General features: G+C 35.0%; 1 protein-coding gene across 10 annotated transcripts in view; it reads left to right on the top strand.

Moving 5' to 3' along the window:
* Nucleotides 1-21,860, top strand: part of COP1 (COP1 E3 ubiquitin ligase) — a 273,107-nt gene that overhangs the window by 143,726 nt on the left and 107,521 nt on the right. For all 10 annotated transcript variants that reach the window (XM_067728723.1, XM_067728722.1, XM_067728719.1 and 7 more), the window contains 3 exons: nucleotides 14,219-14,362; nucleotides 17,693-17,801; nucleotides 18,186-18,267. In XM_067728723.1, the coding sequence (XP_067584824.1) occupies nucleotides 14,219-14,362; nucleotides 17,693-17,801; nucleotides 18,186-18,267 (335 nt within the window). The remainder of the gene's footprint in view (nucleotides 1-14,218; nucleotides 14,363-17,692; nucleotides 17,802-18,185; nucleotides 18,268-21,860) is intronic.

The following is a 21,860-nucleotide window of genomic DNA, read 5'->3' as shown; positions in this document are numbered from 1 at the left end:
CATATTGGGGGGGGGGGGGCTTAGTGTGTCTATGGGAAAAAAAGGGGTTTGTATCGGATTTTCTGATCTCTTAGTGATGACTAGCTATTTTATATGCTTCATATTACTTAGCACAAATGATCTGTCACTCAGCCTGTCGATTGGTTGAGTGATAACTACAGATTTTTTTGTGTGTGTGTGGTACGCGGGCCTCTCACTGTTGTGGCCTCTCCCGTTGCGGAGCACAGGCTCCGGACGCGCAGGCTCAGCGGCCATGGCTCACGGGCCCAGCCGCTCCGCGGCATGTGGCATCCTCCCGGACCGGGGCACGAACCCATGTCCCCTGCATCGGCAGGCAGACTCTCAACCACTGCACCACCAGGGAAGCCCAACTACAGATTTTTAGTACTCTTTTAATAACAAATCCTGGTTTGTTCAGCGGAAAGTTTCCTATGTGTCTTTTAAAAATTATTTATCAAGTGGAGCTGAAAAATGCCTTGAAATAAGACAAAAGCTTGCACTATTATGATTAACTATATCATACTAATCTTGAAACACGGATGCTTTTCTACTACTAATGGTTTTTGTGTTTACATTCTTTCTCTTACCTTTTCCTCTCCCACATTAATAGGTAATTTTTGTTGATAGCATCTAAAATTATAAAACACTGTTCTTTGATCCATCTCTGAGAGGGCTTAATTTGTTGTTCTGTTATTTACATAACTTAAGTTTAATAAATGTAGAATCACAAATTGGGTAGTTTTAAAAATCACCCTTGCTGAGGTACAATTTACATACAATAAAGTGTTAAGTTTTAATTTTGGCAATTGTATAAACCACAATCAAAATACAGAACATTTCCAAAAATTTTATTTCCTGCCACTTTGCCTTTAATTCTCCAGACTCCTGTCCCAGGCCACTGGTTATCTGCTTTCTGTCATCATAGAATAGTTTAGTCATTCTGGAGTTTCTTATAAATGGAACCATACAGAATGTACTCTTGTGTGTCTAGCTTTTTTAGCTCAGCGTGTTTTGAGATTCATCCATGTTTTCTGCATCAGTAGTTAGTTAATTATTTAGCAATATTCCATTTAATGAATATTCCACAATTTGTTTATCCTTCATGTGTTGATGGACATCTGAGTTATTTCTAATCTTTGACTATTATGAATAAAGCTGCTATGAATATTCACATACAAGTCATTTGGATATTCACATTCATATTTATTTCTCTTGGGATTGAAATTGCTGGGCTGTATGATTAGTTTGTGCTTAACATTTTAAGAAACTGCCAAACTGTTTTCCAAAGTGATTGAGCTATTTTAACATTCCAGTCAGCAATGTAAGAGAGTTCCATCTGTCCCAAATCCTCAGTAACTCCTGGCATTATCAGTCTTTTTATTTGTGGGTATATAGTGATATTTCCTTGTTATTTTACTATATGTTTCCCATACGACTAATGCTTTTTAATGTGCATATTGGCCATTTGTATATCTTTTATGAAACATCTATTCAAATCTTTTGCCTATTATTTAAAAATCAGGCCCTTAATAGCATTGAATAGTCAGAATTTTTTATGTATTCTAGATATCAGAAATATGTATTGATAGTATTTTCTCTGAGTCTGTGACTTGCCTTTTTATTAATGGTGTCTTTCAAATAACGTATTTAATTTTTATGAATTCCAGGTCATCAGTTTTTAAAAATGATTTAAGCTCTTTCCTTCAGAAATGTTCATCTGCCCCAAATTGTGAAGATTTTTCTCCTTTTTTTCTTCTATAATTTTAATAGTTTTAGCTTTCACATTTAAGTCCATAATCCATTTCAAGTTATTTTTTTTAAATTAATCTATTTATTTATTTTTGGCTCGTTGGGTCTTTGTTGCCATGCACGGGCTTTCTCTAGTTGCAGCAGCAGGGGCTACTCTTCGTTGTGGTGTGTGGGCTTCTCATTGCGGTGGCTTCTCTTGTTGCGGGGCATGGGCTCTAGGCACACGGGCTTCAGTAGTTGTGGCACATGGGATCAGTAGTTGTGGCTTGTGGGCTCTAGAGCGCAGGCTCAGTAGTTGTGATGCACGGGCTTAGTTGGTCCAGGGCATGTGGGATCTTCCTGGACCAGGGCTCGAACCCATGTTCCCTGCATTGGCTGGCAGATTCTTAACTACTGCACCACCAGGGAACTCCACAAGTTAATTTTTATTAGATTGTGAAGTAGGGGGTTGGAGTTCAGTTTTTCCCCCAATATGGATATCCACTTGTTCCAAGCATTATTTCTATAAAAGATGAATTTCCCATTGGCTTCTATGTTTAAAATCAATTGAGCAGATATGTATGAATGTACTTCTTGACTCTGTTCTATTGTATTGGCCTATATGTCTGCTCTCAGACTGGTACCACACTCTGTTGATTATTGTAGTTTTATAATAAGCCTTTAAATCAGGTAATGCAAATCCTACAACTTTGATACTCTTTTTCATAGTTGTGTTTGCTATTCTAAATTCTTTGCATTTCTGTAAATATTTTAGAACAAGAGCTCTCTCCCTCTCTATTTTTTCTGTTGTGATGGTTTGAAAGGACTAATCTAGTAAGAGTCAAATTTTCTCTTTTACATTTTTCTTCAGTGGTTTTGTCTACTTGTTTCTATAAGAAATATGAGATGAGTTTCTGATTTTATTAAAGTCTGTCTGGCTAACTGATATTTTGCGGACACACTTTTATATATTCATTATGAAATTTTTTCTAGATTGTACATTTTCACTTCAGATTAGCCCTCTGTAGCATTGAATAGTTTCTTTTTATCATAGTTATATTGTTTTGTGATGAAGCATCACAGCAGTGACATTAATGATTTAATATTGTAAACCTCATTGGTTGCTTGTAAATGCTACCCGAGGATACAGAACTGAAAAGTTAGATGTATCTTCTACTTCAATTTCAAAAGTAAAGAACTGGAACTTTTACTTACATATCGTTCCCTCCACTTTACTAAATATAGACACATTGCAAAAAGGACAAAATGTCATAGTAGCTTTGGGGACAAAAGATATTTTGTTTTTTAACTATTGTTTTTTTCTCTAGTAGATGTTTTTATAAAATCTTTCTGTTAATCTTTGCTTCATAAGTTATTTTCAATTTTCCAAAGTTCTCTAATAAACACCATCTATCATAGGATATTGTTATACTGTGCACAAAAAGGTGTTTTAGGACAGATGAAGAGTCTACAACTAAGTTAATTTAAGTGAGTATAAATTATAACTTGCTGTAGACTTAGATGAGAAAAATTTAATAATCAGTATATTGATCTTAAAGTGCCTCAAGTTGCATCTTTAATTTTTTTTTTTTTTTTTTTTTTTGCGGTATGCGGGCCTCTCACTGTTGTGGCCTCTGCCGTTGCGGAGCACAGGCTCTGGACGCGCAGGCTCAGCGGCCATGGCTCACGGGCCCAGCCGCTCCGCGGCATGTGGGATCTTCCCAGACCGGGGCACGAACCCGTGTCCCCTGCATCGGCAGGCGGACTCTCAACCACTGCGCCACCAGGGAAGCCTGCATCTTTAATTTTAAATGCTTCAGTAGAAAGACATTTTATCACAGTGTAAACACTTGGCATTCACAAAACTGTTCCAGAATATATGTCAGATAGTGTACATATTTGTTCTAGCTATTCAGTGATAGCCAGAGGGGACAGAAAAATTAAAAATTTAAAAATAGTTGTTTTAAAGCAAGATCTTGTGGCTTTATATGGGATTAAAACTAAAACCAGCAGCTAATGAAAATAATCATACAAATATATATGTAGACTTTAAATGTGGCTTCACTTCAGTGCCTGCAGAATAAATTCAAGTGTATCAAGTGTATTAAGACCTGCAAGCCAATTCTGACTCACTGTCTAATTTTGTACAGCAACAAGCTAAGAATAGTTTATATATTTTTAACATGTTGAGAAAATATAAAGAATAATTTTTTGTGACATGTGAAAATTATATGAAATTCAAATTTCAACATCCAGGAATAAAGTTTTATTTGAGCCTTGACGCTCTTCTGAAATAAAATTAATAGATATTGCAACCTATACACACATTAAAAAAATTATAGTGTCCTAACTGTAATATAAGGGAGAAATAAAAGGAAAATAATTTAAAATCGAATGTATATTTTAATACATAAATTTCTTGATATGACTGCATTAGATAGTATAATGGAGTCGTCAGATACTTGAGCCTACTTACAATAAATAAGTTTGAAACAGTCAGTGAATATTAGAAATGCATGGCTAGTTTGTCTTTATATGTATAATGGGATTCATTTCTATGCTCAGATAATTATTTATAGGTTTTTCACTTGCACAAGAATGAGTGGTAAAAATATCTTTGAATATATATATTCTAAGATAATCAATGTAATCAATAGGATGGGAAGAGGGAAGGCAAAAATAATTTTGTCCTCTGTTCAGATTAGAGACTTAATAGATACATTGAATCCTTTATTTCTTTCTATAGTAATTCATAAAGTCATAAAAATAGCCACTAGACAGAAATACTACAATTCCCATTTATGAGAATAGCACACAGAAAGCAGAAAGAAGTCAAATGGTCAAAGATATTTTTTAATTAAAAATGCAGTTGGGGACTTCCCTGGTGGTCCAGTGGGTAAGACTGCACGCTCCCAGTGCGAGGAGCCCGGGTTCAATCCCTGGTCAGGGAACTAGATTCCACATGCATGCCGTAACTAAGAGTTCGCATCCTGCAACTAAGAAGTCCTCATGCTGCAACAAAGATCCTGCGTGCAGCAACTAAGACCCAACGCAGCATGCATAAATAAATAAATAATCACAAAAGAGAAATAAAAGCAAACATGTCCTTGATAAATAAATGTAAATAGGCTAAACCTCCCATCCAAAGGGAAATACTTTCACATTAGATCATAATATGAAGCATAAATCTGTACTATATATAAGAGTTCCTAAAACTTGGAGCTGTGAATGTTGAAAAGTAAGGTTTACTTCAGGCTAGAAATCATTAAGTCTCATTTTCTCTCCACAGCTCCCCACCCTGGCTCTGGCACTTCATAATGAACAAGATTCAGTCCATGATGAAGTTTAAGTAGTTGTAAATATCATTATGCATTGGAAAATTTCTTTGTTAACTGTAAGACAAAATAAAAACACTAGTTGTATGAGACTTTAAATCAGATCAGATCTTAGTTCATGACAGGCCAGACATTGAGTGGACTAAAAATAAAACTGTAGAAGCCCTAAATAACATAACAAGTTAGAAGTTATATACAAACATATGTAAAGAAGATGACTTCTTTTAAAATGTCCATGTCAAATTACAGAAAACAAAAATAAAATAAAATAAAAATAGCAGATCACAATACAGTAAGATGAGACATTTATAACTCAATAGGAAAACAGAAAAAAACCCACCACATAGAAATTTAAAAGCTGTTTTGGCAACTCTAGAGTTAAAGTGGAAGTGAAGACACTTTGGTGAAGCTTTTATATATTTGAACCTATGGGATGCAGCTAAAAGTGCTCAGAATAAAATTTCTTGTTTTATGTTCTTAACTAATAAAGAAGGAAGTATGAAAATAAATATTTAACTGAAGATATTAGAGAAAGAATAAAATAAACCTAAGTAAACTAGAAGGAAACTAGTAAGGTAAATGTGAAAAAATGAATGAATTATTTAAAAAAACAATGATTTTCAATCAACAAGCTTTTTAAAAGAAATAAAAGATGCATGTTAGCCTAATCAAGTAAAAACTAGGAGAAACTTCAAGTACACGAAATAAGAAATGAAACTAAGGAAATAACTACAGGTACACTGAAAGAAAAAGTAATAAGGAACTACTTTGCTGAAATCTATTGCAAATAATCTTGGGTTCTTAAATGACAGAGATTATTTTGTAGGCAATGTAGATAATCTGAACTGGTTGTAGAAGGGACAAAACTCCACACAGGCTAATTACAATGGGAAAATTAGGGGAAAGTTGTCAAATAGAAAATAATAAACCTAACTGGAAATGTAGGAGATCTAAAAGGAGAAAAATTTTAAAATACTGCTGAGGAAACAAAATTTGAACAAAGGAAAGATACAGCATATGCCTAAATGGAAAGGCTAAGCATCACAAAAATACTATTTTCCTTAATTAGTGTATAAACTTAACATGATTGCCATGAAAATATCATATAGGATACATTTTTTTGTTTTTTGGAAATAACTTGGTGTTAAAAATATAGTTACAAGATGCTTGGGAAAATTCTGAAGAAAACAGTTAATAAAAGGACACTAGTTCCTACAAGATGCTATAGCATATTTTGATGAATCAGTAATTAAAACTGTGTGGTACGAGTCCATGAACAGAGAATGTCTACAGTTATTCTTATAAGAACTTAGTTTATATGATATAAACTGCATTTCTAATAAATGGGGAAAAGAGATTATTCAGTAAATGGGGTTACTAGGTAATGATGTGGGAAAATATAAATTTACATCTCTTCTCATAGTTTAAAATAAATTCCAGATGGAATGAATATTTAAATGAAAAAAAGCAAAAGAAACTGGCAAAGTATTAAAAGAAAATACAGGATATAAGTGTTTTAAATCCTATGGAAAAAAATAAAGCAGAGGGAGATAATTCAGCAAAACAGGGGGTAGAGTGTAGAAAGCTGAAGTTTGAAACAGATTATACCACTTCAGGGTCAGAGACTATCAGGTGCATTGGCCCTGAGGTGGGATTAGGTTTGGAATTTCCTAGGTTTCCCATAAGGCCAGTGTAACTGGAACAAGGGAGAGGGGGAGGCATATCACATACACCGTTTTATAATCACTTTACCTTTTTCTTGAGACCAGGTAGGAGGCCATTAAATGATTTTGAACCAAAGGAATGTTGATTGGACCTGTTTGAAAATAGATTGTAAGGGTCAAGTATGGAAGCAGGGGTACCAGTAAGGAGCCTATTATGATAATACAGACATGCGATAATGGTAGCTTAGATGAGAGTGGTGGCAGTGAGAAGTGGTTAGATTCTGTGTGTATTTTGAAGGTTGGGCTGAAAGATTTGATGTTAAAGTTAATTAAAAGAGGGATGGGGTTAGTTAATAAGATGAAGAAGATTTTGATGGGGAATTCAGAAACTCATTTTAGGACAGATTAAGATGCCTGTTACATTAAAATTGGAGCTGTCAAGTAGGCATGAACCAGTAGTGCAGAGAGAGGTCTTGTATGTGAGATAAACATTTGATAGTCATTAGTGTATATATTTAAAGCTTCAAGATTAGATGAGATTCCCCAAAGAAGTCCATGGAGATTAAAAGGAGGTGAGGGACAAGGGCTGAGCTCTGGGATACTTGAGTGTGAAAGTGGAGACAGGAGGAGGAATGAACAATGCATACTCTGATGGAGCTGCCAGTGAGGTGGGAGAAAAATCAACTCTGTTGAGGAGGAGGGAGTGATCATCTAAGTCAGGTGTTGCTGATATTCAAGTAAGATAAGAACTCAGACTTGACTGTTAGATTTAGCAAACTGAAGGTCATTGTTGACCTTGATACAGCATTTTCAGTGGTGGAGGTGAAAGCTTCATTCCAGTGGGTTAAAGGGAAAGGGAGGAGAGGAATTGGAATCGGTGAGTATGGACAACTCTTTTGGTAAATTTCTGCAATCAGAAAGGAAAGGAATAGGATGGTAGCTGAACAGAATTAGGGTTGTAAGAGATGTTTTGTTTGTGTTTCACTTAAAGGAAGAAAACATATTGAAAGGCTTATTGGAAAGATCCAGGAGAATGGAAGAAATGAATGATATAGGAGAGAGGTAGAGAATTGAGGAAGCAATCCTAGAGTAAGCAAGGAAACCTGGGATCTAGTGTACAAGTAGACATGTTGGTCAGGTCTAGGAGCGTGGATCCTTCACTCAGCGACCAGAGGATGTGATGGTGGTAGCCTTTGGAAATTACCTTCTCGTTCTTTTGTTTGTTTGTTTTTGATAAACTAGAGAGCAAAATAATCTGTTGAGAGTGATTGAGAGGAAAGAGATACGGGAAATTTGAGAAGAATGAAGAAAGTATGTACCTTTCTTTTAAGCAAATGGGAAAGTATATGGGACAAGGGAAATTTACCATAAACCTAGGCAGTGTTAGGGCTCCACCTGAGGATGGTGATCATGCATTTAAAATGTGATGGGAGAACATGTTTTTTTCTCTAGCCATGTTCAACTGTGCCAGTTCAAGCATAGAGTGAGTAGAGAGCTAGATTTAACTAGGGTTAGAGTTTTGCCAAAGAAAACTTTTCTTAGGTATAAGAAATAAGAGAATTAAAAATGGTAAAGGAGTACAGAGTTTTATGTGAGGGAGTCCTAATTATTGACTACATAACTTGTGGTGGGTAAAGAAAAAGTGAATATGCAAGGCATGGAGGAACAGTGGTGATAAAATCTGTGAATTTTTAGGTTCCCATGGGCTTAAAGGTCTGAAGGATTGTTGGAGCCAGCGAGTTAGCTGGAACAAATGGAAGTGGTTGTCAGAAAGCAGTGTGTCATATATTGATATTATGGAGGGAATGAAGTTATTGGTAATCAAAAAGCCTGGGGTATGATCATGGTTGTGTGAGATGGAAGTGAGCAGAATAAAAGATCTTTGGAGAAGGGAAAGTCAAGAAACTGATAGACCAGAGTATTAGAATAATCATCTATGTGATTATTGAAATGATTAAGAATTATGACAAGGGTAGATTTGGAGAGAGTGCTATTGAGCTGAAAGTTAAAATTTCCAAGAACTAATGCATTGGTAGAAGGAGTAACAAGGATCAAATTGCATGATATAAGTTACAGGAGATTTTGAGCCTGGGAGGTTTTAGGGAGGAGGGAGAATGGCTGGAAGAAGCTGTGCATAGCAAGGAGGACACTGACTTTATTTCCAAGTCTATTTGAACATGGAACATGAGAGGGCTTTAGGGGAATCGGCATTTTCAGGGAGGAGCTGGGTTTCAGTTAGATTTAGAAAATAAATGGAACATTCAGAGACGAAATTGAAATTATTAGTGGTGTTAATCTGGATGGAGAAAGGTTTAGCTTTATTTAACTATATTAAAAAGCACGTGATTTTTGACCTAGCACTTCATAATCCAGGTATATTTAAGGATATTCTTGCATATGTGAAAAATGACACACATAGAAGGGTATTTATTTTATTGCAGCATTTTTTAACAATGCTAGATAGTAAATGTTCCTTGCTAGACTGGTTAAATAATTTATGATATACCTATATGTTGGAATTCTGTGCAACCACTGGGGGAAAAAATGACGTAGCCCTAATATGTACTGATGTGACGTGATTGTCAAGATACTATTAGGGGTGGGGGGAAGAGGATGATGTGCCAATCTGTATGTACAATATCATCCAATGTGTTTGTTTAAAAAAAAGAATATGAATACATATATGCTTATTCATGCATAGGGTAACTAGTAGGATGCACAAACTGTAACTATTAATTGTCTCTAGGGAGGCCAGTCGGGTGCTTATTTGGCAAGATTGGGAGGGAGACTTGCTTTTCTCTATACTTTTTGAACCATTGCCTATACATATATGTATTTTTTAAAATAAAATAAGTTTTAAGAAAAGATTCAAGCCAGGTTGTGAAGGATCTTCGGTAATGGAGTTTGGATTTTTCATGGTAGTAAATGAAGATAATTATGTGAATAGAGCTGTGTTTTAGGAAATTTTACCTAATATCAGTCCTTCAAATGGATTAGAAAAGATAAAAGTCAGGACTGGCAGACTTGTAAGGAGGCTATTGCAATAGTCCAGGTTTGTGTTAATGCATATTTATGCAAATTTATCAAATGTGTTTTGGTTTAACGTCCTGGTTTTCCATCAGCTAGGTCAATGTTTGGCACATAGCAGGCACGCTGGTTATTTGATGGATGAGAATATTCAAGCATTATCCATTTTCTTCCAGTGGGCCTTCGTAATCATTGACTCTTGACTCCTCTGGCATGTTTTGTTCTTATCATTTGGCATTTGCTTATTTTAATAATAATAATAAAAAAATTTTCCCACTAATTATAAACCCTGTGAGGCTACTTTGCTCTCTTTTTTTCTCCCTCTATTTAAATTGTTGCACAGGATGAATTATGATATGTCATTACTATCATATATAAAATGTAGTAGGTACCATTATTTTATGTTGTTATTACTGTTTATCTTGCCTTTGTGTGTGTTCCTTGAAGACTAGCTGTTTTGTTCTCATTAAAATGGGAGTTTTGCTTAGTGATTGAGAGCATAGACTCTGAAACTAGATGACTTGACTTGGAATTATCCAGTGAACGTTGAGCAAAGTACTTAACTTTAGTATACCTCAGTTTCCTTATCTATACAGTAGAGATTTGAAGATTAAATATATTTTATGTAAAGTGCTTAAAACAATGCTTGACACATAGTGTTAATTATGTTATGGAAGTTTTCGCAGGTACTACTGATTTGGAAGAAAGTCAGTTGAATAACCTCAATTCTTAAGTACTTTCCCTGTGTTTGTATTCTTTAAAGGTCTGCTCATTTCTTTTCATTAAAAAGGCCATTTCTGAACCTTTCTTTGTTTCCTTGAAATTATAGCAGCCCCTGTCTCTTGGAGCACACTAACATGGTAATGAATTGGACCTTTAACAACTTTGTTCACTTTACATTTTCTTTTTTTAAAAATTTGTTTTTTATTTCATTCTATTTTTTAAATTTATTTTTGGCTGCATCGGGTCTTAGTTGCAGCATGCGGGCTCTTCCTTGCGGCGCTCGGCTTCTCTCTAGTTGTGGCGTGTGGGCTTCTTTCTAGTTGTGGCACTCAGGCTCCAGAGCGTGCAGACTCAGTAGTTGCAGTGTGCGGGCTCCAGTGCACGTGGGCTCTGTAGTTGTGGCACACAGGCTTAGTTGCCCCGCAGCATGTGGGATCTTAGTTCCCCGACCAGGGATCGAACCTGTGTCCCCTGTATTGGAAGGTGGATTCTTAATCACTGGACCACCAGGGAAGTCCCCACTTTACATTTTCTTTTGATAAATTGGATTCTAGTGTTCAGGGATATTAATTCACCTTGTTCGCTAATACATGTTTTATAATTACATAAAAATATGACAGTGGGAATACTGACAAAATTCCCTTCTTGAGATATTGACGTCTTTACATTGCTTTGTGCTACACGGTACTAGATGTATGCATTTATCAGGTGTCCTGTGTGGCCTGTTGCCTTGATGCTTAATCACGTGACTGATGGCCCTTTTGACAAAGAACATAGCCAGTTTCCCACAGCTGAATTACATTTTATAACTGCTTAAATAAATCACTTTTTAAAAACAGTTGAAACATTCCAAGTGTGAAAGACAAATGCAGTTTATTTTCATGTTTAAGTCCACATTCATATAATTTTTCAAAATGTCTTTTAAATTTAAAAAATTCTATGAAACTGAATTTATTATTGCAATTAACTTTCATAAACCACTTGTTTTATTACTGGTGATAGTGGATAGCAGAAATGAATTTTGTATAACAAGACTTCTTATAGTTCTTTTTTGAATTTCATTGCACAAGCAAGTATGTTTTAATTTGTTTACCTTTTTGTTTTTATTTCAGCCTAACTAATCATTGTTTATTATTTTTGTTTTATCAGATTTCATAAATTAAAACAGTTGAAATACTGTATTGTGAAATAAGAACCCATCTATTTTGAATTAGCTCTCTGCACCTGAAAACTACATTATTCTTTTGAGTTATTCCATGATCTATTTCTAGAGTCTAACTTTGTTTTCTTTGGGAACAAATATGATTAAATCTGTGTGAGGTTGGGAACAAATGATTCATGTTTGGAAGTACTTAAATTCTGAGTCTTAATTACGTGGAAGTACTTGCATTTTTTTTTTTTTAAAGGAAGCTGTTTGTCTTCTTTTTCCTTTTAACCAGAATTTACTAGAAATAATACTATTCTTTATACTTTTTGATCAGTATTTCTATTAAAATCTTGTTTTCAAACTACAGAAAACCTCAATATCCTAGAATATTAAGAAAGGATACTATCTAGGTCCTTGTAATACTAACATATTAAGAAGAAAACAGAACCAGAATGTAAGAAAACGATAGCAGTAAAGTCAAAACAAAAAGTTAATTTTTTAGTATGGGAGTTAATAATGATCTGATATAGCTAAAAAATAACTTTGTTGAAAAAAGAGAGCTGTGTGGAATAACGAGGTAGCAAAGGAAGAAATAATAGACTCAATTTCTTATTTAATATCATCAAATCCATTCCTTTGACAGCATTTTAATTTATATGCCAGTTTTCTTCCTGCAGTATCTTTTGACTTTTATTTTAATAAGTTAGTGTTTAAACTTTTTTTGTATTAAAAACAAATAATTTGGAAGTGGCATGTTGACTTTTACTCGTACAACATTTGGAATGTTTTTGACTTACTAGCCATGCATGTTTGTAGGAGGAGGAAAAGTATTTAGAGATAACATAACTGGTATTCCCTTGAAGTCTCAGCCATAACAAAATTTCCTGTTAAGGATAGGATTTCTGATAACTCTGTCCTTTGACAGACACAGTAATATTTCTCCTTCTGTGGCATGAGGCTGTGAGTATAAATTGAGTTGGGATAGATGAATAGTTGCCATCAATACAGTTATGCTGGATTAGAGTCCGCAGGGCAGATGACATTAGCTGAGACAGCAGTTCAGCTGAAATTGTTGTACAGATAAATCTATTGCATTGCTACATAGTCATACTGTATTGGAGGGAGCATTTGCCGAATTGTGCAATAGTCAATGACATTTAATCAAATTCCTTTAAAAAATTTATAAAATTAAGGAAGGATTTAAAGCTATAATGAAAACTGAGCATTTAAAAGTGTATTTTTATGGGAAGTATTCTTAATGTATCCTTATTTTCCTTATTTATTATCAGCTTAGCAAAGATTCTTACTATATTATTAACTAACCATATATTTTTTGGTAAAAGGATATCACAGTTAATCTATGCAGTAGAGTATGTCATGTAGGTATTTGTATGCATTTAGTAAATGCTTGAAATATGCAGAGTACTAGCATATCATTTTAGCCACTTACAAGATGCTTTGGGCAAGTTACCTCAACTCTAGTCCTCAGTTTTCTCATGTGTAAAATGTGGATAAATTAATACTTATCTCATAGGTTATGATGAGAATTAAATGAGTTAATATGTGCAGTGGTTATAGTTAGTGAGTGGTCAATGAATGTTTACTATTATTATATAATTAGTTGAAGATCAATAAGAATTCTTTTGTATTCTCTAAAATTAATGAATAAGCTTCTAGAAAGATGCTTAACTCATTGAGAAATAATGTATGTGATGATTCATTTTACTCTTAATTCCATTAGGTCACTTAGTATTCTTGCTGATTATGTAGCAACTTTTTTAGGACTCCAAGTTGAGGTCTATAAAGGTGAATAAAGCCTTGTGCTCTGCTTTGAAGTAGCTTATTTTGAAACTTCTATTAAAAAGTCAGTAAGAGGGGTGAATTTCCTAAGTAACTTGAATTGGAGAGATTTTTAGTTTTTCCCTTGTTTGTTTGTGGTTCATAAATCAGAGAGATCATATCTGATTGGGAGATTAGAAATGGATTGGGGGAAACATAATGATTATTCAAAGATTCCATTCTTATGTGTATTTTATCCTTTTGTCATCACCTCTTCCTTAATCGCTTCAGTAATTCAGCTTGTGTACTCATTTATTTATTAAATAACTTTAAAAATTGTGAAATCCTATCATCCCCACAGTATGGTAGGAAGGGAAATAGCTAGAATTTATGGAAAGATTTATTGGCAATTCTCTTTTGACGTATTTTTAATGTGCCAAACTATTGAATCTTCCCTCACTACTTTTGCAGTATTACTTGTTAGCCTTGACAGTTGGGTGTGTCGTTTGTAATATGGTTACTAAAGCCAAATTGAAAAACATGTCAAGTTACTAGGAACACAAGAACCATCTATGGTTCAGAATTGTGTAGCTGTGCACAGTTCTCCACCACTTGTAATTTTATATGCCTTGACAATGACTTAATCTGGACATAAGGTCTAGTACAATTTGAGGGCATTTCAAGTAGATCTATTATCCTTGTAGACAGAATCACTTTAGAAATAGAAAAAAACAAATTCTGAAATGTTGTCACTGTAAACATCACAAGGGTAGGTAAATAGTCTTACTGACCCACGTATGTACTTTTTCCCTTAGTATTGAATTTGACCGGGATTGTGACTACTTTGCAATTGCTGGGGTTACAAAGAAGATTAAAGTCTATGAATATGGCACAGTCATTCAGGATGCGGTGGATATTCATTACCCTGAAAATGAAATGACCTGCAATTCCAAAATCAGGTATTTACATTATTTCCTTGGCCTAATGCAGTGTGTATATAACAGTTAGTATCTATAATTAGTATGAGTTTGTTATGGTACCTTTTCGTGAGACTCCTTACTCATTCATGGTGAACACTTTAATTGTATACAGAGGATACGTCAGAATATCTTTTTTATAGACATGGGTTGCTTTTTCCCTGTGGGGGTTAGTAGTTAGTGTTTTTCTGTTTGCCAGATGAAAATCCTCTTTCTTTCACTTAATCAAATAAAGGTCTTTATTGTAGATGGCCTTTCATGGGGTATTTTTTTTTAACATCTTTATTGGAGTATAATTGCTTTACACTGGTGTGTTAGTTTCTGCTTTATAACACAGTGAATCAGTTATACGTATACATATGTTCCCATATCTCTTCCCTCTTGTGTCTCCCTCCCTCCCACCCTCTCTATCCCACCCCTCTAGGTGGTCACAAGCCACCTAGCTATTTCCCTGTGCTATGTGGCTGCTTCCCACTAGCTATCTATTTTACGTTTGGTAGTGTATATATGTCCATGCCACTCTCCCACTTTGTCACAGCTTACCCTTCCCACTCCCCATATCCTCAAGTCTGTTCTCTAGTAGGTCTGTGTCTTTATTCCCGTCCTACCCCTAGGTTCTTCGTGACCTTTTTTTTTATTATTCCTTAGGTTACATATATATGTGTTAGCATACGGTATTTGTTTTTGTCTTTCTGACTTACTTCACTCTGTATGACAGACTCTAGGTCCACCCACCTCACTACAGATATCTCAATTTCGTTTCTTTTTATGGCTGAGTAATATTCCATTGTATATATGTGCCACATCTTTACCCATTCATCCGATGATGGACACTTAGGTTGCTTCCATGTCCTGGCTATTGTAAATAGAGCTGCAATGAATGAACATTTTGGTACATGACTCTTTTTGAATTATGGTTTTTCAGGGTATATGCCCAGTAGTGGGATTGCTGGGTCGTATGGTAGGTCTATTTGTAGTTTTTTAAGGAAACTCCATACTGTTCTCCATAGTGGCTGTATCAATTTATATTCCCACCAACAGTTCAGAAGGTTTCCCTTTTCTCCACACCCTCTCCAGCATTTATTTCTAGATTTTTTGATGATGGCCATTCTGACCGGTGTGAGATGATATCTCATTGTAGTTTTGATTTGCATTTCTCTAATGATTAATGATGTTGAACATTCTTTCATGTGTTTGTTGGCAATCTGTATATCTTCTTTGGAGAAATGTCTATTTAGGTCTTCTGCCCGTAGCCCAATGAATAGTGTCTCAGAGTTAAGAATTTTTCCTCTAGCATGCGTATATCTAAACATTATAATTGTTTACAGTTTTAAGAATTCTTTTCAGAAGAACATTTTGCTTCTTTTCATGAGGGCATAGTATTTAAGTTTCATGTATTAGGGATTAGAGTTCATAATTAGTGCTTTTTAAACCCTGAGTACTGTTAAGGCTGCAGAAACTGGACCCTACTTCTGATCTCCACCCCCGCCCCATGCCCCACCCCCAAATCTTGGAGGAATCCTAGAATCTGTATTTTTAAAACAAGCTTCCCTGTTTTCATAGGCACTGGCTTAAAAGGGAGTGATGTAAGGAAATCACTTAATAATAAATTTATTTAGAACTTTCAACATTTTCCAGTCATCCTTGTACCTTTTTTATCTGGATGAATGACACATATAGTCAGTGTGTATATGTACTCATTTTAATAATGTTAATAATGTAGCAAGTATTGTAGTCTTTATTTGTTATAGCTTTCTTTTTTGTTTTCTAATTCGTTCATAAAAATGGTAGGCTGATAGTGCTCATTCATCAGTGGTGCTCATGATTGAGAATCTGGTATAGTTATTAGTTTATATACTTTATTCCTAAGTGAAAAGAATACAACGTGAGTAAGACATAACTTTATTGAAATCTAATGTGGCAGGCATTGTCCTAAGTGCTTTGTCTTAAGCTGACCGTTGTTGCCCCATTTTATACACAAGGAAGCTGAAGCACAAAAACGTTCATTAACTTGCTTAAGATTGCACAGCTATTCTCTGGAGGAGCCAGGATTCAAACAGAAGTAGTTTGGTTCCAGAATCTGTGCTTCTAACCATTTCATGCTACTCATTTATAAAATAGGGGCTCTAATACTAATATGTATTTCATAGGATTGTACTTTAAGTAAATCCACATAATGCACTCAGCACAGTACTTGGCCCACATCAAGTAAATGTTACTATAATGAAAATATGGATTAGAGGGTTTACCTTTTCTGTCTTGACATATGTAAAAATTATGGCAGTACTCTATGCATCTTGGAATAAAGAGAAGGAAACAGTTCAAGGCTGGAAACTATGGGCTTGGGGCTGAAAGGATCAATATGTAAGCTTGCCTAAAACCAATTTGGAGCACACCAATTGTGAAAGTGAACTAAATTACCCAAAGCCGCAGCTAGTAAGTTGCAGATCTGGAATTTAAGCTCAGGTCTATCTAAATCCAAGGCTCTTAACTGTTTCATATAATTTCTCCCAGAAATTCTAACAAGTATACTTAAAGTTGCAAATGAACTCTTCCAACCCCTAAAATTTAGCATGAATGCAACTAGTAGAGAACAAAAAAGCTTTGTGTTCAAATGCTTGGAAATCACCTAGGTTAATTGCTTTGCTTTCTAGGTGACTTTTTTCTATAATATACATTAGCTTTACTGTATGCATGATGTGCATATGTGTCTAACCAAAAGAGTGTATTTTTAGATGTCGCATTCTCAGTTTTGAAACATTTGAGAATAGCTGAAACCATAAATGTTAAAAGTTTATTTAATTCTAACTGTTAAATGCATTTAATTGAAATTTCAGTCATACACTTACATTAGTTAAGATTTGGGTGTAAATACAGAAATCCAATTCAAACCAGTTTATTGGTTTATATGATTGGGCACAGCTGGATCCAGGGGCCTAAATAGTCTGATTAGGTCTGTCATTCTGCCATGGCATGTTATTGCCCCCTTGGCCTCTATTATCTTCACTTACAGACGTGCTTTTCTCATGTATCAAGGATGGCCAGTAGCAACTTTAGGCTCATCATATCCATCTTCAAGCTCGTGACGAGCATGAAAAGTGGTTACAGGTCATAACTTGGTAGTTTCAGTTGAAAAATCTGGGAATTATTTGATACCTTTCTTCCCAGATGTATTGTGGGCAGAATAATGATTGTGAACTCATGTAAACCATTTTGAAAGGGTTCTAATCTTTCTGAACACATCAAAATTCTTTGTACCCATTGTTATTTATTTTATGTAAAATGAGGCTTAACAGTATTCCTTTCTTTCAGCTGTATCAGTTGGAGTAGTTACCATAAGAACCTGTTAGCCAGCAGTGATTATGAAGGCACCGTCATCCTATGGGATGGATTCACAGGACAGAGGTCAAAGGTCTATCAGGTAAATAAGGTTACTAGTTACTTGTTTTAAGTATCACATTTCCACTTTTTAATAATTGTAGAGCTTCATGTGTTTTATAGTTACAAATTTAAAGTCATTATTTAGCATTTTCTATACCTATGTAATTCCAAAGAGATGCTTCTCTGAAGCATCTCTTCAGACTTCTTGCATTTGTAGAATGTATCAAATGAATTTCCAAAAGCAGTAATTTTGTAAATGTGTATATAAAAAGTTTAGGAACTACTTTGCATCTCATTTGTTTTCATAACCAGTTCTTTTCCCTCCCACCATAGTGATAAATTGGTATCACTTTGTTTGTTTTGCTTTATTTATTTTAAGATCTATATTCTGTTTGAGACTACTTTGTCTTCCTTCTCCATCCAGGAGCATGAGAAAAGGTGTTGGAGTGTTGACTTTAATTTGATGGATCCTAAACTCTTGGCTTCGGGTTCTGATGATGCAAAAGGTACTATTTGAGTTCCCTCCCCCACCTTAATTCCTTTTACTGACAGAGATGCAGATATTTATTGAAACTCATAACAATCCTTTGTGATTACTGATTATTCTAAACATAATCTACTAAGCACAAAAATCTATATTTCTTGGAGTGAAAGAAAAATGAATATGCTGCATCTTCATTATGATAATGTTTTCTGGGTTCATGCCACACTGTGACATTTTTATAACCAGTTCCTTTATATATACCATGAAATGAACTTCAGACATCTCTGTATTTTGAATTATATTAAATTCTGACTGCATACCAGAATCTTTTAATGAAGTTTATCATGTTTCAAGGCAAAAATTCTACATCTCTTTCTGCCAATTTTTTTTTAAAATATAAATTTATTTATTTATTTTTGGCTGTGTTGGGTCTTCGTTGCTGTGTGCGGGCTTTCTCTAGTTGTGGTGAGCGGGGGCTACTCTTCGTTGTGGTGCACGGGCTTCTCATTGTCATAGCTTCTCTTGTTGCACGGCACGGGCTCTAGACGCGCGGGCTTCATTAGTTGTGGCACATGGGCTCAGTAGTTGTGGCTTGCGGGCTCTAGAGCGCAGGCTCAGTAGTTGTGGTGCATGGGCTTAGTTGCTCCATGGCATGTGGGATCTTCCTGGACCAAGGCTCAAATCCGTGTCCCCTGCATTGGCAGGCGGATTCTTAACCACTGCTCCACCAGGGAAGCCCTCTTTCTGCCAATTTAATTTACCTCTCTTCTATTTTTGTTTTTTTTTATTTTGGTATATCCATCTTTACTATTCATTCGTTTCTGTTAACCTTACTGTCTTGTTTTGGCCTGGTTCTTCTCATCATTATATTTATAAAGCCCTGTTAACAGGTTTCCTTTATCTTAATAGCCTTAATTTCTTTGCCCTTTCCTTCTTTTCAACATGTAACTTGCAGACTAGTGGATAGATAGGCAAGGGTGGCTCTACCATTGAAAACGTTATTTCACAATGATAGAGCTGTCCTATTCTGTAAAAGGGAAATGACATGACTGGCTTGACCCCAAAAAAGTTTTAGATCAGAAAGTAGCAAGTTGTTTACCCACAGTATATATAGATTGTAATACTTCGCTTCGCAATTGCTTTAAGAAATTATCTTCGAATTTCTGAATTATTTAGAGAATTGTGCTACAATTGACATTTTTATGTTGGAATACAAAGCTACATTAATTAAACTTTTTTTAAAAAAAATAATGTAGTGGGGTAGCCTTTATTGAGAATACTTGTGTACTTCCTCAGGAAAATAGAAGTAATTTAAGTAGGAAGAGAATTTAAGTAGGAAGAGATTTTTTTTTTAAATTACTTACTGATTTTATTTTTTTTAATTTATTTTTGGCTGCATTGGGTCTTCGTTGTGGCAAGCGGGGGCTACTCTTCTTTGCGGTGCGTGTGCTTCTCATTGCAGTGGCTTCTCTTCTTGCGGAGCATGGAGTCTAGGCGCATGGGCTTCAGTAGTTGTGGCACGTGGTCTCAGTAGTTGTGGCACACGGGGTTAGTTGCTCCGCGGCATGTGGGATCTTCCCAGAGCAGGGATTGAACCCGTGTCCCCTGCATTGGCAGGCAGGTTCTTAACCACTGCGCCACAAGGGAAGTCCCTTGATTTTAAATTGTATTAAGATACACATAAAATAAACCATTTTAACCATTTTAAAGTATACTGCTTAATGGCATTAAGTACCTTCACATTGTTGTGCATCCTTCACCACTGTCAATCCATAGAACCTTTTTCGTATTGCAAACCTGAAACTCTGTGTCAGAAGCTGTTTCTGTTTTACTGAAACAGTAACTCCCCATTCCCCCTTCACCAGCCCCTGGCAATCACCTTTCTAATTTCTGTTTCTTGTGACTGGTTTATTTCACTTAGCATAATGTCTTTTAGGTTCATCCATGTTGTAGCATGTGTTAGAATTTTGTTCTTTTATAAGACCAAAAAATAATCTATTGTATGAATATACCACATTTTGTTTCATTCGTTGATGGATAGACACTTGGTTGCTTCCCCTTTCTGGCTATTGTAAATAATGCTGCTATGAACATGAATGGCAAAATATCTCTTCATATCCCTGCTTTAAGTTCTTCTGGGTATATACTCAGAAATGGAATTGCTGGATCATATGATACATACTTAATTTTTTTAGGAACTGCCATTCTGTTTCCCACAATGGCTGCACCATTTTATATTCCCACCAACAGTACCCAACTATTTCCATTTCTCCACATCCTTGCCAATACCTGTTCTTTTATTTTTCCTTTTTTTTTTAATAATGATTTTAATGGGTATGAAGTGGTATCTTACTGTGGTTTTGCTTTGCTGGCATTTCCCCAGTGATAGTGATGTTGAACATTTTTTCATGTGCTTATTAGCCATTTGTATATCTTCTGAGGAGAAAGGTTTATTCAGGTCCTATGCCAATTTTTTAATTGGGTTTTGTTGTTATTGAGTTTTGGAGTTCTCTATGTATTCTGAATATTAATCCCTTATCATGATTATCAAATATCCATTATATATGATTTATTAATATGTGCTTTGATGCACACAATTTTTTCATACTGATGAATTCCAAATTGCCTATTTTTTTCTTTTGTTGCCTGTGCCTTTCGTGTCATATTCAAGAAGTCATTGCCAAATCCAATGTAATAAAGCTTATGGCCTATTTTTCCTTCTAACAGTTTTATGGTTTTAGCTCTTACATTTGTGGCTTTGATCCATTTTGAGTTCACTTTTGTATATGGTGTAAAGTAAGGGTCTGACTTCATTTTTTACATGTGAATATCCAGTTTTCCCAGAACCACTTGTTGAAAAGATTGTCCTTTCTCCATTGAAAAGTCTTAGCACCCTAGTTAAAAATCATTTTATCATATCTCTGAGGGCTTATTTTTGGACTCTGTTCTTTTCCACTGGTCTATATATTTGTCATTATGCCACTACCATACTGTTTTGATTACTGTAGCTTTGTTTTGAAATCAGGAAGTGAGTCTTCCATTATTTTTTCTTCTTTTTCAAGATTGTTTTGGCTATTTTAGATCTATTAAGATTCCACATAAATCTTAGGATGGATTTCATTCTATTTCTGCAAAAAAAAACTTCATTGAGATTTTGTTACAGATTGCATTGAGGCTTATCGATTTAATTGATCTTTTCAAACCAGCTTTTGGTTTCATTGGTTTTCTCTATTGACTTCCTGATTTTAATTTATTGACTTTTGCTCTAATTTTTATTACTTCCCTTCTGCTTACTTTAGATTTAATTTGCACTTCTATTTCTAGTTTCCTAAATTGGAAGCTCAGATTATTGATTTTGCATCTTTTTTCTTTGCTTAATATGTGCATTCAGTGCTATAAATTTTCCTCTGAGTGCTGCATCCCACAGATTTTGATAAGTTATATCTTCATTCTCATTTAGTTCAAAATATTCTTAAATTTCGCTTGAGGTTTTTTATTTGACTTATGTATTACTTAGAAGCATGTTGTTTGATCTCCAAGTATAATTCCATTGTGGTCTAAGAAATACACTGTATGATTTCCATTCTTTTAAATTTGTTAAGGTGTGTTTTACGG

The sequence above is a fragment of the Pseudorca crassidens genome, chromosome 2 (genome assembly GCF_039906515.1).
Source record: "Pseudorca crassidens isolate mPseCra1 chromosome 2, mPseCra1.hap1, whole genome shotgun sequence".
NCBI lineage: Eukaryota > Metazoa > Chordata > Mammalia > Artiodactyla > Delphinidae > Pseudorca > Pseudorca crassidens.
This window is presented reverse-complemented; position numbering and strand designations above follow the sequence as displayed.